We start from the raw sequence: 17,950 nt of genomic DNA on the forward strand, positions 1-17,950 counted from the left end.
TACAAACCATTATCAGCTTCATATCTGAAATGCTGGTGTACCTAAAGCTGCTGTAAAATATGAGTAATGACAAAGAATGGCAAACCAAGAGTGGTCTGTAAAGTATTATCAGATCTTCTTACAGCATGAAACTACACTGAAATGCACTGTTGAAACTGGTACCTTATGACTCTGAAACACTTTACTGGAAATCCAGTGTTAATGTGTGCCTGTGGTCAGTTCTTGACAGCATGGCTCCTGCAGATCAGAACAATACGATTTTTTTTTTTTTTTAAGGATTTTTTTTAGGATAAAACAAAAGCTTTTGGATATTTGAGGTGAATAAACGTGGAGTTGGGTCAGCAGTGGATCGGGTTGAGCAGGACTGCAGTAGCTCATGGTAAGTGGCATGCACAGGGCATGGCTCTCCAGCGACGAAGCTGGAGCAGGGCCAGGCGCTGCTGCTGAGTTTCCCCGACATACCCGGCCGTCGGTGAGTAGGTGTCTCATCTCCTGTCATGCTCCCGGGCTCTCCAGGCACGTCTGCTTCGTTAGTCATTTCAACAAGCCATTTGTCTGCAGCAGTCTGGTGCTTTCTGCTGTTATTGAGATGTTTCCATTACCATAGCAATGATGCCAGCTCTGCGGTGGTGTGAATGTGGCTGTCTGCATGGCAGGGTGAGGCTGAGCATCGGTGCCGGCAGCGGTTGGAGTCTGTATAAATGACAGGCTAATGATATGCAGGGCTTAGTTTTTAATTCCCTAGCATGGTGGCAGCCAGCTAACAACCTTCTATGCTGCCTTTGCTTGTTATTTGGCTTGTAACTACTTTTAGTGTGCCCTGTCACAACGTGCCTACCATAAAATCCCAAGGGAGGAGCCCTCCCGTTACCTGGGAGTTGCCTGGCAGGGCTCCTGGGGAGAGGACCGCTTCCCCGCTCCCAGCGCGCTCCCCGGCGCTGCAGGATGCAAAAGGCCTAATTACTCTGAGAGCGCCTGGGGGAGTCCGTTCCCATTTTACTGTCTGAGCTCATCTGCATCGTCACGCTGCTGTGTTTCAGAAATCCCTGTTTCTCCTTTTCCTCTTCCTTCCCAGAGCCTATGAGAGGCTTGCTGTTTTATTGAGGATACCCCCTTAGACAGGCTGCCTGGGGAAAGATGAGCCTGGGTGATTTGCTTCCTTCAGGACTCGGTCCAACGCATGCCGAGATCCCTGCTGATGCCATCCCACCTGCTCCGAAAAGCGAGGGTTTCGGACCTCCCCCGGGTCCAGCACTGGGGGTAATCAATCGCCATCACTGCACACATACTTAAAAACAAAAAATGAAAAACTATCTGGATTGTCTCCCCCCCTCTGCCACGGTTATTCTCCTCCCTGCCCTTGCGGTGAGGGTCACGCTATTGCCTCTGCTTTGCAAACGGTCAGTGAGAGGACAGAGAGGCCAAGGGACGCCCGCCCAGGACCATGCAGAGGTCCGTAACGGAGCAAGGCCCTGGACCCCGATACTACGACATTTCACTCCTGTTCCCGTATCAGCCCAGCAGCTTTCCTCCACCAGCCTGGCTGGCAATTTTTAATCCATGACTGTTTCTTGCCCGCTGGCATTTGGCTGACCTGTCTTGAGCGTCAGTTCAGTTACCAAAAGGAAAAAAAGAAATCCCTTCTCATCTGCAATTTACATAATTAAGTAAGAACTCATTGCCTTTTCCCTCGTTTCCTCACCAAGGCTGGGTGTGCACCGGGCTGCCTGGGAACGCTGCCGGTGCCGCTTCCTCTGCTCCAAGAGAAACTTTCGCTGCAATCACAGGCAGCAGCTGGGAATTGGGGGAGGAAGGCAGACACTATCAGCCATGGGCTGCTGAGGATCCTTCCAACACCTCAGCAAGGGCAAATGCAACCTGCTGCAGATTTGGACCTGCCTTTTTGGCTGTTTTACAGTGTGAAGGCACAGGGATGAGGGAGGCATGTTTGGTGCATTGGGGTAGTTTCAGCAATACTGTGTGCAATGCTATGACTAGCCTGGGCATAAAATCTATTTGCCTAGTCTTCCCCTGATGACGGATATACGCTTAAGATTGAGCTTGGTTATCAATAAATTACTCACCCAGCAAAACTTTATGTAACAGCCCTGGCCCACAGGCAGTGGCACACAAGAGCGTTGCAACAGGCACACGCTCAGGCTGCTGCTCTCACCCAGAGCATCGCGGCTGCTCCAGAGGCTGGCTGTGGGATTAGAGGGGTGTCTTTACCACCTCCATGCCCTCTAAGTCTATCTGACCTTCTCTATCGGGTACAGGTAGTCCAAGAAGTTTTTTTAACTGCTCATTTTTGTTTGTAGACTGAACTTAGCTAACTCCAGAGGGGTTACAGAAACAACCAAACTAGCCTTGGAGCCAACACCATGGTGAACCAGCCTGTGTTTTGCACCAGTACTGCCACGTTCACGTGATGGCATGCCCCAGCTGGCAAATCCTGGTTCCCTGGGGACAGTCTGGATCTGAAACCTTGCTATGAGAACGTGCCTGGTCTACTTGAGGACCTGCACCAGTTTTTCTCAGCAGCTAATGCTTGCAGCAGGGTAATCATAGACTTTGCAGTCAAAGTCTTTGCTTGTGGGTAAAACTTCCTTGCTGCCACTGGGATGGTGGACTTTTAAAGGTTCGAGTGAAATTTCTGTTCTTCTGCAGGGTGGTAGCTTTGGACTGTGCATAATGATCACCTCAGTCACCCATGCTCCTGAAAACCAAGTGACTTCTGGCACCGAGGTAGGAGCTGTGTCATCGCAAAGCCCTGCCCTCTCATACCCGGGCGTCTCCGGTCCCCAAGTACCAGGGATGTGCTGATGGAGATAAGTGTCCACCCACCTGAGGAGCAAGCCTGAGAGCAGGGTCCCCCGTACCCGGTGGGTGAAGGCCCTGTGTGCCAGGACAGTGATGGAGAAAGGTCTTGCCAACTTGCTGAGTCACGCTACTTTTACTAGCGTACCGTGTCCTATTGCCAGAAACCCTCCCACCTTGGGGGGTTTGGACCACTGGCATCCTGGGGGTGATGCCTCTCGGCTTCCCACACCCCAACGCCTCTGCGGGAGCCGGGAATGGTCCCTCTCCAGGATGGGCTTGGCAGCGCGGCTGCGTGCTGGGGGGAGCCCCCGAGCTTGGCATTTTGAAGATGTAACCCCCATGATGGTCCCTCCTTTTGGTCACGTCCTTCTTCCCGAATGAAAAATGATACAGCAATGCCAAGATTTCCCGCCTCCGTAGGTTAGGGAAACACCTGTGGGTGAGAGAGTTGGTCCCTTGCGCTAGCTCATTAATTCAGTAAATTACAAAAGGAAATACATGCTGGGAAAAGCAAGAAAAATCCCAAAAGTTAATCCAAGAGTTATTTCCTCCTGGTACCTGGATAAAAACACATTCTTCGGAGCTCTTCAGGTCAGACGTCAGCGAGACAGGTGAACCCACATCAAAGAACAAGGTAAAATACTGATTTTTATCCTTTCACTCTATTATTTTTCTGATGAAATTTTTTCAGAAGATCTTTGTCTATTTACATACAATCTTTTACTGTTTTTTTTTTTTCTTTTCCATTTTTGCTGCTTTTGGGATCGTCTGTTAAATATTTGGTTTTATTTGATTTTTTGCCTTGCACTTAGGGAGTAAAGAAGAAATGAGTAAGAGATACTATTTAGTGTAGTTTTTTAAATACACGTGTACAGGTACAAGTACTATATAAAATACGTATGTTTTCATAAGCATTACCATTGTGTCATTTAGGAAAAAGAGAGAGGCAATATTGCCTTCCCTGAGCAGGTCTCCCAGGCAGCCGGCCGTCTTTGCATCCTGCGGCAGCATGAAGGGATCCCACTTGTTCCTCTGCCTCTTCTCCATGTCGTGCTGGTTGAATTTGATGCCGACAGCTGGGAACAAAATCTTCCACTTTGGACTCTGCAGAATTTCAATGAGCGTGACTGAGATTAGGTCTGGTTTCACTGCAATTAAAGCCAACATCGTAAGTATTGCTCCGGGCTCTCGTAGAGCTGGGGAAGCTCTTTAGTTGGCTGCTCCCGAAGCCCCTCTGGACCCAGCAGGTACATCACCGTCTCTGTCTTCTCTCATGCAGCAAGCCAGAGACCCCATCAGGACTCTGAGCATCTTGTCTTACCCACACTCCCTGCACAAGGTTAAGGTAGGTGTCCTTACCGTGTCTCCAGGTTTTCTCTGAATAATTTTGACCAGCTAGCATCCTAACACCAATCGTGAGATGTACCAGCTCAGGGCGTCCGGGGAAGTTGTTCAATATCACAACTTCTTCTAAGTTCCTGCGAAACACAGACGCTGGCAGGCAGCGCGGGTCAGGGAGGATAAAGTGATGCGGGTCACGTAGGCGAGAGCAGGTGGGTGTCCCACTGCCGGTTCCTGCACCGGGCTTTCACCCTGACTGTCTTTCCAGAAATGGTGGGCAGAGATTTTTCTTTTTTCTTTTTCTTTTTTTTTTTTTGTTGCATGTGATGCTCCAGTTACGGGAGCTTTAGCTGCGGCTCCCCACCACCTCGGTCAGTGGAGGCATAGTGAGGTGAATCAGGATTTGGGTGGAAAGCTATTAAAGAATCCAAAGGCAGGTGAATATGATCTCGGGAGGTGAACTATATTATAAATCAGTATTTTGCAGTTCTCTTACGCTCTGAAGCACTGGACATTGCCACTGCTTCAGGTTTCAGCCTCTAATACCCAGCTACAAAACCAGATATTTATTTTGTTGACTTAATGAGACTTGCTGAGGATGGATCTTCTGGAAAATCAGTCTAAAATAATTTCCTATATATTTTATCATTTTACATCAAGCATCACTAAAAAAGCTTTATATGACCCAAAACATCCCGCAGTGCTCAGCTACTGCGCTTGGTGTTAGAGATGGTTTATTCTAGAGAGAAAGGCTGGTGACTACAGGTTTATAGCACTGTGGAAGACCTTTTAAAAATGAAATTTATTCCTTCAGTCTTCAGACAGATGCTGCATCACCCATCAACTCTTCAACTTCTACGTGGACAAAGTCTTCAAGCACTGCAAGACCGAGGATTCGTATGTCAACCGAAAAATCAGCAGCATAGCCAACTCCTTCCTCAGCGTGAAGAGGAAACTCAGGCAGTGTGTAAGTCTTGGGTATTGCTACAGTTTAGTGTCACCTGTTAGTATTTGGTACATAAATAAACCTAAGCCTAAGTTGCAAAATCTCTATTTATAAAAATGGTTTTAACAAGAATACAAAGAAGTGTGATGTGGAGTGTGTATGTCTGCTGAGAAATTTTTATACTTGCCACTCATCAGCCAACTCCCACGTTACTTCTCAAGACCGGTATTTATCCTGTCTCTCTGTCTCTCAAAGTAAACTCTGTTCTTAGCTGAAGTCTGATTTAAGGACCTGCAACCTTTTACAGAGTTTAACAAGGTCTCAGTCTATACAGCAATTTCCAGCATAATTAGAAACCAATCTCTTATTTTTAAAAATTAACCCTGCCCCAAACTAATGAATTCTATCTTATTTTTCTAGCATGAGCAAAATAAGTGCATGTGTGGACAGGAATCCGCTGAGAAATTTAAGCAAATACTTGCTAACTACGAAGGGGTAAGTTGACGACTAAGTCTAGTCATTAACACAGTTATTCAGATTATCTTCACATTGGGCCGTACTCGCTATCTTTGCTTACAACTCGTTCCTTTATATCATTTCAGCTGAATGTCACATCTGCAGCAATTAAATCCCTGGGGGAGCTGGACATCCTACTAGACTGGATGGAGAAATCTCATTAGAGAGCAGAAGGTGTTAACGACCCACCAACGGCCAGGACTCACGAAGCTGCTGGGACATTGCACGCACCAATGGTGAACAGGAAAATGATGTCCTGTATCAGTGCAGTTTCTCACTGATTGCAGCTGTGTTTGATCAGACACCAAGTGTTTTGCTAGCCAGGTACATAGGCGACTGCATCAGCAGAGTCTTGCATTAAGACGGAAATATTGAGTTTGATCAAATCAGCATAGCACTTGCTTAGCTGACTTCTATCAAAGGATGCTCTCCAAGGGAAAATCTAAAAGGGTTTCTCTTGCTAGCAGACATAAGCTGTGATCATTTAATAAAAGTATTGTTTAAATTATAATATTTTTGTATAGGGAATGTATATTTGTGAGTGTTGAGTGCCTGCTGGAGCTACTCTGGTGTAGTTAACGCTGCAGAGCAGTGCTCATAAATCTGGGCTCAGTCTTACGTGACTGCTAGCACTGATTGCTCTGGCTGAAATGAGGTGCACAGGGTGAGACATGCTTCCAAGAATAGGTCCTAGCAGGTATGTCAGGCCTTAGAAATCTGTTTTTCCTTTTGAGATGATATTTTCTGCCTTATCAGTAGAGGAAACTTTCTATGCAAGATATGTGGTTGCTGAATAGAAAAAGGTTCTTGTATGTATTGTGTAATTTACTGACACTCAGTAGTAAGTTTTGTTGCAATTACTGTAAATAAACCCCACTTGAAACTGTGCTGAGTGTGTCTGTCAAAATTCTGAGGAATTACATGTTTCTTGTTGGGGAAACTTCCCTAATTCGCCATGGTGCCCTTTCATAGCAGATAGGGTCACTCCTGGTGATGCTAGCATCCCAGAGGTGATGCATCGTTCCGGGCATACCAGAGACCAAAGTTTAGCCCCCACTGTTGCTAAATTGCCCCAGCTTGCCCACAAGACCATTTTTATTGTGCATAATGTATAGTTCTGGTCTGTTTTCACCCCTTTTGGGCTCTTTTAGCTGCCAGTGGCTGCATGCACATTGCTGGTACCCACTGGTTTTGCATGCTCTAAATCCCTTTTCCACTGTGTTTTCCCATAAGGTGTTAATACACATATCGCTGCAGTATCTGACGATGGCAGAGGACTAATGTGTTAGTAAACGAACCAAGACCACCCAGGTCATCTCTCCAAGCAGCCAGGAGGTGTTATCTATCTCTGGTGTCAGGGCCCAGGTAAACGCTGCTTATTAGCACAAGCTGCTCGGAGAGCAGTTGGATGTTTATGTCCCTGGTAGCTCTCTAGTCCTAATATTTCAAGTGATAAAGTTGTACTGTTTCATTCATTAGACAGAAGGCTTGAGTAAGACCGGAGGGTAGATCTCTGACTTGGTGCATTTTGCTTTAGGGATCAACTAAGCTGAGCAAGGTGTAGCAAAACTCCTGCCGGCTGTGGTGGCACAAGCAGAACCAGGGCGCTGCATGCTCTCCCCTGGCTCTGAGCAGCTCTTATTGCTGTTAGGGTCAAGCCATTGCTTCTAGGTCTGAACCCTTCAGGCCTGCACAAACCTCTTCTCAGCACCTCTGTTCCCATGGGAGAGTCCAACACTCGCCAGCTCTCCCTTTCCTGCCCATGGGCACGGGCAAGCTTCAGCACCTGGGACGGATGGAGGGCTGGCTGTTCCCAGCTGGGCAACTTCTAATGATGCTACAGAGGTGACACAGGGAAGGCTTTAGCTGCAGAAGAGGCTCTTTAACAGGGTTTTGTTATTATGGAATAAGGTCCTTGTGTCCTCAAGGAGAACCTAGTTACTGCTTTGGTTTCATGTCCATCACAGGAGGACACTGGTCAAGAGCTCCGGCAGCATACCGGCATCACCGGAGCCTTGCATCAGTCCGGTGGGCGCTGCGCGTTTCATCGGGTGTCAGCAGAAGGAAGAGCTGCAGAGGAGGAGGAGGAGACTCCTTGTCCCTTCCCAAAAAGGCCTGGTTGGTGACCTGGCTGGGTGAGCTCACCAACATTTGCCTATAGCGCTTATGCATGTGCTTCACGCTGAGCGGGATTTGGTGATTCACTCTGAAAGGAAAGATCTCCTTGATTGCTCACTATCCTTCCTCAAATATTTTTTTATGCCAAAGGAAAGCCTCTCGGGGCTTTGATTCTTTTAATTTACTTTCTCATGAGTTTTTGCAGTATGACTTTCATTTGTCCTGGTGCCAGGGCATGAGCGGGTGAATAAATGCTCTGCCAGTGTTCATGAAAGCCGATCTTTCAACACCATCACCCTTGAAATCAACCGTTTAAGAATGACATATCTTGCACATACCATGATTTGCTGTTAAAGAGAAACCATTAAGAATGAAGCAGTGACGCAATGAGATACCACAGCACGTCGCTGACCGAAGGGAATCAGTCGGCATGTTTGGCGAACACTCTGGTGAAGGGGATGGGGCTGCTTGGGGAGGAGCCCACCATTGATCCTGGTGGGCTTTGGATCACAGCTTGAGTGAGAAGTGTGGGGTTTATTCCGCATCCTCAGCTTACGCTGTCACAATTATTATTATTTATCAGATTTCATTAATTTTGTATCCTGTGCGGAGGGTGCCATACCTCAATCCATGCATGTTTTATTGCTTTCATGTCAAACTAAGTTCACACTTTCCCATCCATGGCAAAGCACTGCAGCAGCCCAGGGACGTGCCCCGTTGGAAATGAGGTGCCAGATGGAAGTGTCAGCGGTGGGAAGGAGCGGGAGCCGCTGGCAGGCAGCTGCTGGGGCTGAGGGGTGCAGGCAGAGCCGGCTGGCAGGATGCTCAGCCCACCCACGTTTCTTGCCCTGTGCACCTCTCCCGGGAGTTTAGCTCATCCTCGCTGCTCCCAGTGCGGTGCGGGAGGAGCGGAGCTGAGAAAAGGACGCCGGCGGGCAGGCTGAAGAGGAAGCGGATTTGCGAAGGGAGAGTGAAAGGGGTTTTCTCCTCTCAGAAATTTCCGAACCTTAGCATTCTCCCGCAGCTTTATGACTGCTCACCCCCGGGGACACTTTCCAAGCGCACGCCTTCCCTATTGCACCAGAATAATTCATTCACTTCCAGCAACTCCAGGCAGGCGTGGACCTGTCCTGGCCCCTCCTCACCTTTTCCGATATCCAAGCCCCTTCCCACCGTGCTGCCAAGGGGATGCAGCCCAGGAGATGAGGCAGACGAGCTATAACCTGACATTTAAGGTCCTAGCCTTGATGTCGGTAAGGTGATGACTATTGCAATGTGGATGTGAGAGCAGCCCTGAAAACAAAAATGCAGGGCTGGGAGGGGAAACACAAATACCATGGGAGCTGCTGCCCTCCCACTCACAGCGAGCAAAGCTCGTCTCAGCGCTTATTGTGGGGAAATCCATGATTCAGGAATAATTTGGGGTTTATCCTTGATGAAAACTCTGTGTCTGTAGGCTAACACAATCAGCCATTGCCTGACACCTTGCTGAGTTGCCATACTGTTTTCATTTTAAAGTATAGCTAATATTTTAGTAAAACAGAAATATACTTGTGGTGTTACTGTAAGACCAGCAGCTCAGGCTCTAGCCAGGGTGATGCTCCTCATTCTTTATATTTTATGCCTTGCTATCAGAGCTGCACGAAACCAACACAGGCTCAGGAATTTGAATTTATCTGTGCAGTTTCTGCCCCTTCTCTCCCGAGCAGCTCTGGCCCTGTCAGACACCTCCGCAGCCCCTCTCTTAGCCAGGCAGGCACCAGCCCATCCCGTTCCTAGTGTTCAGGGAAAATTGCTTCTCTGCTTTGTCACTTCTTCATCATTGCTGCTTCCTACATTGCTTTATCTGCAGGGTATTCAGCTCTCTGTACTCTCATCTAACTGACAGACAGCAGTGCTGTGTTGCTGTTTGGAAATCCATGCATCAATAAATTGCTTTTCTCTGTTTAGTCATCCGCTCTTGAAAATAAGACCAAGAGACAATGTTTAATTACAGTCATCCTCGTTTCCACCTGCATAAACATGAAGTCAGCCGGGGAAAGCGTGCGAGTGATGTGTGGCTCAGGTCTAAGCCACGCTCCAAGCGTGGGTTTTCAAGGCCGCCCTTAGCGGGGTGCCTCCGTGGCAGAGGAGCATGGATTGGGCTCAGCTGTTCCGACTCCAAGTCAGAGATGGGAGACGGTTGGTTCCGGTGCTCTGGGGAATTTGGTCTGTACTATGCAAATACAGAGCCAGCGAACACCGGTGCCTATTGCTTACTTGGCTATATAGGCTGCTGATTGGTCGTCATACTAATTACTGTCATTCTGGGATCAATACCTGCTGTTGATGAAAATGTACATAAGATTACTCAAAGCATTTCCTGTTTATCTCCATTAATTGTGGGTTTCTTCTACTGTCCTGTGTTGTTTGCAACACCAGATGTGATGCTGTAATGCTGCCGTAAGAGGAGGAGAAAGCCCCCCCGTCCCAAATGCACCCTCACCGCGCCTCTTTGGGTGTGCTCTCCCCGTGCCCTCCCACAGACTGCGAGTCCCCCGGTCTGCTGAAAGCCAATGTTATTCTTTATTGCTTCTGCACGAAAACATTTCAGACCACGTCTGGTCTGCAGGTACTGCCCTCGGGATGAGAAAGCTTAGAGGAATCAAAAGCGCGAGTTGTTCTAGAGGGTTTTCCAGCTGCCTTTAACAGAAAATGAGAATTTTTTAAATACACCTTCTGGCCTTTGAGAGCCCACAGTGTTGGAAGAGCACTGGTGGGGCTGGGGCTGTCAGTGGGCTAAGCCACTCAAGCTCCTGCCATTTCCCAGTCCAACTTGCTCGCTCAGACCTGCACCTCCAGCCCAGCCACCCCTTTTGGCATCACACGATTCCTCTAAATCACCGCTTGAAGCTGAATTTAAGCAAAAAAAGGTCAAGCTATAGCAAATTGTGGTATCAATAAACAGTGCTGCTTGCTGATGTCTTCCTCTGATCCTCAAGGTAGAGCCGGTCCCAGTTGCTGCTGCCTCTCGGTCCCTCGTCTTCAGATCTAGCCCTCCCAGTTCGGGGGGGACACGGCCGGGGCAGCGCTGTCGCCCCCGGAGCTGCCCTGTGCGATGCTGCTGGAGGTGAGGAGGAAGGCGGAGTAGGCGAGGTCAGCATCCTCCTTGGAGCTCTGGGGAAGGACAGGAGGACACTGTTAGGTGGCCGGGGACGGACAAGGTAAAGGGCAGCGTTAGATGGGCTGTGAGCTTCTAGGGATGATATGGGCAGACTGGATGAGTGGGATAATCTGGTGCGTCATGCCGGTGCCGATGCAAGAACATCACGCCTTTGTTTGGACCTGGGAAGACCCCAAACATTTGTGGGTTTGGGGCTCCACGGGATGCCTGTCCCTGCGTGTCAGCATCCAGCTCACTGTCCTAAAGCTGCTGGATTTTACTGGTTCCCTGACAGTTTCCTTTATTGGTCCGGTTCAGCTCTTGGCACTTACAACACCTAGATATCGCCTTTGGTTAGGGACTTTTCAAAAGAAGGGCTTGCGTCTGGCACCTTCGGTTACTGCTGAGTGGTGCCACTTGACCATGACCGTACCCAAGGGGGGAAGGCAGGGAGAAGGCAGGGGGGAGGCAGGGAGAAGGCAGGGGGGAAGCAGGGGCTTGCCAGGGCCACCAGAGCAAGTCACAGCCCTTGTAATGGCAGAAACCTCCCTGCCTACCTCTGCCCCTGAACCGCTGCCCGCGTGGGAGCACAGCGCTGGGGGAAGGCTGGGAGGTGGGATGTGCTCCGGCCTCTGGTCATCTGCTTATCCCAGTGTTTCACATTTATGGTAACAACCCAATCCCAACCTTCATGACACTACCTGGGGCTGACTTGGTGTACCGTATTATTGTCTCTGCTAAAACGTGAGGTCAGGAAAGGGTTAAGGTCCCCCCTATGGAGGCTGATCTGCAGCAGGTGGCCTGACCCAGGTAAGATGGAGAGCACCTGGGTATAAATAAGGCCCCTGGGAGAAGGCACCTCCTTCTGCAGAGGCTGGAGAGCTGTGATGTGCCTCCCAGGTCAGTGGGCTCTCTCCTGTCTCCTCTTACCCTTTTTGCCTTCTTTGTCTCAGCAGTGCTTTCTGGGGTGGCCACGGTGGTGATAAACTCTGCAGGGAGAGAAAGGGAGGTGTTGGGGTGTGGGAGCCATTGGTGGGCAGGTATTGCTGTGGCTTTGGTAGGGTCCTTCTGCAAACCCCTCCCCGGCACCCCTTGCCTTGGGGCTGGGGATGGAGAGCAAGCCCATCCGTCAGTGACCTACCGTCCCCTCCTATCTGAGTCTCCTGGGTCTCTTTCACACAGGCGTTATTGCTTGCGCTGTATTCCTTCACGCTTTCAAAGTCCGACATGCTGATGTTTGTCCTGTAGCTCCCGATGGACACCAGGTCTGTTAAGAGGGAGGAGATAAATACCCTCAGTCGGTGCAAGCGCATTGGCATCCGAACTGCCTCCGTGCAAGGAGGCACGGTGCAATGCCACCCACAAAGCCTGCGGAGGGGTGGTCTCTGCGTCAGCCCGGGCAGCCTGTATGCTGGGCGTTGGAGCCGTATGGCGGGGCCAGTGGGAGAAGCAGGGTCCCTTGCCTGCCCATGGCATCAGGGGGTGTCGGGGAGCAGCTCAGCCCAGCAGAGATGGCAGTGTGCACAAGGTATCGCTTTCACCTTAATGTTGCTGACATTTCTTGAGAGACTAGAAAAGGCAGGGACTCACCGGATCTCCTCAGCTGTCTGTATTTAAAAACGGCAAAAGCCATCACGATGATCAGGAGCAAGGCACCAACAGGGCCCAGGACAAAAGCAAGTACATTGGGGCCACCATGGCTTCCATCAGAGCTGGAATGGAGGGAAAGAGACCGCTAAGCTGTGAAAGACTTTTTTTTTTTTTTTTAATTATTCAAGACTGAATAATGCATATGAATTTCCAGCAGTCTGAAATCTATATAGGATGGTGAATCTGAGTGAGCACGGTGCAATTCAGTTAATGAACTGGATCCCAGCACATCACAGGGGAACAAATGAAAATGTGGCCAGAGGTTGTACAAAACCAGCTACATCAGCAGCTTGGTTACAAATGTGTGAAGGAAAGTGCTCTAATCTCGACAGAAGTATTTTCAATTAGTTTTTCTGTACCTGGAATCTCTAATTGTTCCCTTCTGGGACTGTATTTTCTTGAGCTAGAGATTAATTTCAAGACATCTTGCCTTTTGCTGTAACTTTTTTGCTTCTTTTCCTCTGATGTTTTGAGCAAAGTTCTTTGGGGACAGGATTTTTTCGTTGCTATACCACACACGCAGTGTGCAAACACAGTACCAACAACAGGTTTATATAAACCTCACAAAAATGATAAAAACAAAAATGATAAAAGGCAGAAGCTTGGAGAGAACTAACCTTTCCGAGGCAGCTGCACGTTGCACATCAGCATCGCTGTAGGCTCGCTCTTGGGGAATAAAGCCACCCTCGGCGCGGCTGGGGGGCTCGGCGCGGCTGGGGGGCTCGGCGCGGCTGGGGGGCTCGGCGCGGCTGGGGGGCTCGGCGCGGCTGGGGGCATCAACGTGCAGGAGATCTAGGTTGTGGCTGGCACTGCTTCCTACATTTCCCAGGGAAGAAGGGTGGTTAGTCGTGTGAGCGGCAGCACGGAGATGGTGACACAAAAACTAGTTGGATATATTTGGTGCATGTGGAACTGCAGTGGGTTTTGGCTGTACATGAGAGGCTCTTTAAAATGCGGTTTAGGGATCTGAAATAATCTCATTCCAGATAACTTATTGCAAACATCTCAAGTAGGCTCTCTCTGCCTATATACTTTTGAGAAGTCTTGCGTTTCTAAGTTCTGCCTCTAGTATTTCATGAATAAATTTTGAATACTTGGTTTGCTTTTATTTCTCGCTCTTTGCCTGCCAAAGGCAGTGAAATGAGGCTGTTTCTCTCTGTTCTCACTTTGACCATCATCCACTTAGGATGGTTGCATGTGGGCTATTTAGTGCTATACTTTTTCTCTGCTCTGCTCCTAACAATATTCCTTCCCAAGAAAATTAAGATACTGCACCAAAGCTGAGACTAAGCCCCTTGCTGTCCACGGGGAGCTGGTGATAGCCCTTCCTTTCCTGCTCCCTACTGCTTTCCTGTTTGTTAAGATAACATGCTCCCTGGAGCAAGATGTGTCTCTGAACTACATGCAGCCCTTCACCCAACAGGTGTCAGATGTTGCTTAAACTAAATGATGTTACAAATATAATAGCAATAATTAGTAAGGACAGGGGTAAAAAGTAAAAATGGTGTGGAATTAAGTGATTTTTAGACTGGTGGGGTTTTTTTTATGACCAGGAAGCAGAAACCAGTGAGTGGATGAAAACATCTATGACAAGTTATGCAAAATCAGGGTGATCTTGGCACCTAGTCTGGGAGGCTGCCTGGATGAGAGCATTTTTGTTTTGAGGTGCTGCAACCTAGTGGATATGGAGAGGACTTTTCTCTCAGCAGAAGGCAGCGTGATTCACAGCCCTGAGGAGCAGGAAAGCCCCTGCCACCTTTGCCTTGGAGCTCACCTTCAGTCACCCGCAGGTAGACTGCCATGGTTTCCCCAAAGTGGCCATCGCGCTTCACTCCGCACCAGTACCACCCTTCGTCTGTCTTTGCCACCGAGTCAAAGCTTAGGATAACTGTCTTGTTGTCGGTGTCACAGGTAACATCTGGCCCCGGCTCCCTTTGGTCAGAAGCAGGCATGGGGGTGCAGCCGATGTTGTTCCACTTGCACCAGTACTTCTGGTAGGAGTAGTACTTGCATGGATAAGAGCAAGTTAAATCGACCCGTGAACCCACTTGCGCCTCCACTTCCTTCTTTCCCTTCAGCCCAGGTTCTCCTGCAAGGCAAACAGAACATCAAGGCTGACGTTAGTGGTTGCAGTGGTGGGAATGGTAGGCAACAGGTAGTGGTGCTGCTAGAGATGGCGAACCAGGAGATGTATCTGTGAAGGAAAGTGCTCCTTATATTGCTAAATTAATGCTAAGGATGTTGTATATGCATCTCTGGGTGAAAGCTGGGGGGTGTTTTGCAAGGCTTAAATACTTGCATGAGAAACTCTTCTGAACGCTTTCCCATAAAATTGAAACATTGCGTTTCTGTTTTAAAGCTACTGGGGTGTGGGAGGATTGGCACAATGTTTTGCTTTACGAGATAAAAGTTCAGAGGTGGACCTCACACCTCTTCCCCAACAGCCAGATCTGCTCCTTTGTGGTGCTTAGGAGGCTGGTTTGTACCTACTGAGCAGGCAGAGAACTGCCAGTGTGCGAGCTCATACCGTCTATGATCTTCAGCTCGGTTGATGATTGCTGCTCCTTCACCTCATCTGTCATGCACCAGTAATAGCCTTTGTCACTGTCCTTCAGCTGGTTCAGGATGACGGTGATCGTCGCGTTATCTGGGCTGTCGTACATGGCCACTCTTCCTTCATACAAGCCCGACACGTACCCCGTGTTGTCTATGATCCGAGCACACCCCTGCTGTCTCCACTTGCACCAGTACTTCATTGTGGACTTTTTTAGACGCTCGTAGCGGCATTCGAAAGTTGCTGAACTTCCTTTTACTCCAATTATTGTAGGCTTTCCTTGAGGAACACTTGTCTCTGGAGATAAAAATGAAATGAGCAGCTATACATGTCTAACTTTTGCCGATGTGGCACTCTCCCAAGAGAATAAATATTATCAGATCAAAAATAAATATTATCAGATCAAACAAAGCTGTTTTGGCTAAAGCAAGGCTGGGTGAAGCTCAGGGGTGCAGACGGTAGGAGACTGTCTTGGCACTGCTAGGTATTGACCCTAAAGGGTCTGTCAGGCCTTTCTTTTTCCCAAATTCACTGGGTGGTGGTGGTCTTTGTATACTGATATTTCAAAGTTTTTCTCCCTTTGCTAGGGGAAGGGCAGGTCTTCTCCTTTCTATATCTGTCATTTTGAGATTTAAGGAATTAAGACTTGAAGAGACAGTTTGCTTGTCTCAAACTTAGGCAGATTTTGCTTTCTGGAGTTTTGGGCTAGCCAGACTGGGGAAGATAGCCCCTGCTGGGAAAGTTAAGTCTTGATACAAGCTTTATTAGTGATGGTTTAGTACATTACAGATAGTTAAATGAATAGAAAGAAGTACCTAGATGAAGAGAAAAAACACTGGGAATAGCTTACCCTCATAAACATGCACATCCAGTTCCTTTGTTTCTCCATACTCCCCATAGGAGCCGACCCCACACAGGTACAAGCCTGAGTCTTCCCAGCCCATCTGAGTTATCACGATGCTGAATGAGCCTGGAAGATCCTCGTTGCTCAGCAGAACTCGCCCTCTGTAATCCTCATCAACATCCCCGTGACTATCGATGATGTTATAGCAGCTGTTTTTCTGCATTTTGCACAAGAATTTCCTCGTGCTCGCATATTCTGCCCCAAAGTCGCAGGACGTGCTCAAAGTGCTCTGCAGCTTCACGTAGAAAAGCTCAGCTCCCTCGGGTATATGCGGACCTGTGCATACAGAGACACCAGTCAGCATCTACTGCCTGCTCTGTCGGTAGCTGTGTGCAACTCCCATATATCTCTGAGGGCTTTTTTTAGCATAGGGTTTCTCTCTACTTTGCTATATTATATGATCATGTGCCTCTCCTGGTCAGAGCACGGTCTGCCCAGCGGTGTCTCGTGTCCGTCACACATTTCAGGACTGAGGGGTCTATGCTGTATCACTGCCTGCTCTGTACCGGGTTTCTCCCAGAGCCTTCTTGCCAGGGGCTGTGCCATGAGCTTGCACCGTGCTCTGCAGCCTGGGCCTTGCCCAGCAGCGCGGTGCCGTCCTGCACACCGTGCTCTCGTGGACTTGTGCGCAGGTTTGGCTCGCACAGCCTCAGCCATGGGTTGGAGGGCACATCAGAGTGATGGGCAGCTCTGCCCTCCGACTGCATCTCCCCAAATTTTAGTGGCTGAGAGAGGTCACCTGTTTCTAAGCAATGTTTGTGACCTTAAGATGAGGTTTGTTTAATCTAATTTTTTATGCCACATTTTTGGTCAAAAAATTAATTCTGTAAGAGCACAGGGGAAAATGAAAACTGCTGTTTCCTGAAAGCATGGAGCATCTTGAGCTCTTAGACACTGGACAGACTATCTGTGGAGCCTTATTAAAAAGGTGGGGAAAAGGTAAAAGAAAATAATGCTGTAAGGAGCCCCAAGACTATAATTACCTTTGGAAACAGCCAGATTGACTTTGTGGGAGAGCCCTCTGCCGTTGATACCAACACCGCACTGGTAGGTGCCTGCGTCTGCCATTGTAAGCTCGGAGAGGTTAATCTGGAAGCTTTCTGCCTCAGGGTGGTCAGTGATGGAGGCTCTGCCTTGGTAGCCTGGAGCAATGTAGCCGTTGGTGGACACGATGGTCGTGCAGCTTGAGGCTGATTCCCTGCACCAATACTTTCTGTCGCGTATGTTCACTCGGGTGGGAGGGTAGAAGCATTTCACGGTAACTGACCCATTGACCAGACTATATACCTGCCGTGGTCCGAACACAGGGCTTGAGACTGCAAGAGGAAAACATGTTGGCTGTAAATGTCAACTGTGCTACACAACCTGATGGAGCTGCAGAGCAGGTCGGGTGTAGCGGGGCGAGCGTGGACCCAGGGCTGTGCAGCATCATGTGGTCTGGATGGTCCCATGGCAATGATGGGAACCGATGGGGTAGAGGGACTCCCTGAACCCTGCTCCCCCCTTAGTAATGCCACCTCTGGTCTTAGGCCACCCGCAAGACCTGTGCCCCAGACAGGTTACACTTACTTGCTGCCTTGGGGAGGTATCTGCTGCTTGCAGATTCAGCTGGGACGAAAGCGAGTAGGAAGATGAATGCTAGTAAAGTCATTTTTCTTGCGTTCCCTGGAAGAGACACAGAAGTTGGTGAATAATCACATTTGCAAAATGATTACATTAACTGATCAAGTCATCTAATAATCCTCATGCCTGGAGGATACGAGGGTTATGGCTACTTGAGCTAGAGAGAAATATAGCATTTAATAGCTTCTGTCAAGCCCCTGAATGGGAAAGAGGGAGCTGATAACTCCGTTCTTGCGTGTTGCTGCATGGCGTCATGGCTGCCCGTGGGTCTCATCCTAACACCCCAGGCTTCCCTTCTGTAAAATGAGGGAGTTGTTCTTATGACAAACTAACTCA

At 48.8% G+C, this 17,950-nt stretch overlaps 2 protein-coding genes across 4 annotated transcripts; one reads left to right on the forward strand and one right to left on the reverse strand.

Annotated features, from left to right (window-relative positions):
• Positions 1-332: 332 nt before the first annotated feature.
• LOC309599150 (interleukin-20-like) lies at positions 333-5,914 on the forward strand. 3 transcript variants are annotated; one of them, XM_082330366.1, is made up of 8 exons: positions 333-379; positions 2,319-2,558; positions 2,668-3,454; positions 3,754-3,988; positions 4,100-4,165; positions 4,976-5,128; positions 5,528-5,602; positions 5,710-5,914. In XM_082330366.1, the coding sequence occupies exons 4-8, from the start codon at positions 3,830-3,832 to the stop codon at positions 5,785-5,787; spliced, it is 531 nt and encodes a 176-aa protein (XP_082186492.1). In that variant the 5' UTR covers positions 333-379; positions 2,319-2,558; positions 2,668-3,454; positions 3,754-3,829; the 3' UTR covers positions 5,788-5,914. The 3 variants fall into 3 exon arrangements, with proteins under 3 accessions (XP_082186492.1, XP_082186490.1, XP_082186491.1); XM_082330364.1 differs by lacking the exon at positions 333-379 and adding an exon at positions 1,187-1,260; XM_082330365.1 differs by lacking the exon at positions 333-379 and having other exon boundaries at positions 1,861-2,558.
• A 4,857-nt stretch (positions 5,915-10,771) lies between these two features.
• On the reverse strand, positions 10,772-17,642 carry PIGR (polymeric immunoglobulin receptor; the record flags this gene model as incomplete). Its single annotated transcript, XM_082329922.1, has 10 exons — positions 10,772-10,897; positions 11,814-11,872; positions 12,025-12,150; positions 12,474-12,595; positions 13,151-13,349; positions 14,308-14,622; positions 15,061-15,384; positions 15,938-16,267; positions 16,975-17,307; positions 17,561-17,642. The coding sequence occupies 10 exons, from the start codon at positions 17,640-17,642 to the stop codon at positions 10,772-10,774; spliced, it is 2,016 nt and encodes a 671-aa protein (XP_082186048.1).
• Between the last annotated feature and the right edge of the window lie 308 nt (positions 17,643-17,950).

This window comes from Platalea leucorodia, assembly GCF_965183815.1.
Source record: "Platalea leucorodia genome assembly, chromosome: 19".
In the NCBI taxonomy this organism is placed as follows: domain Eukaryota; kingdom Metazoa; phylum Chordata; class Aves; order Pelecaniformes; family Threskiornithidae; genus Platalea; species Platalea leucorodia.

Bases quoted from the DNA above. Each gene is read 5' to 3' on its own strand.
- LOC309599150 (XM_082330366.1), top strand. From the start codon at position 3,830: ATGAAGGGATCCCACTTGTTCCTCTGCCTCTTCTCCATGTCGTGCTGG. The intron at 4,166-4,975 runs GTAGGTGTCCTT...TTATTCCTTCAG, and splicing joins ACTCCCTGCACAAGGTTAAG to TCTTCAGACAGATGCTGCAT. The intron at 5,603-5,709 runs GTAAGTTGACGA...ATATCATTTCAG, and splicing joins TACTTGCTAACTACGAAGGG to CTGAATGTCACATCTGCAGC.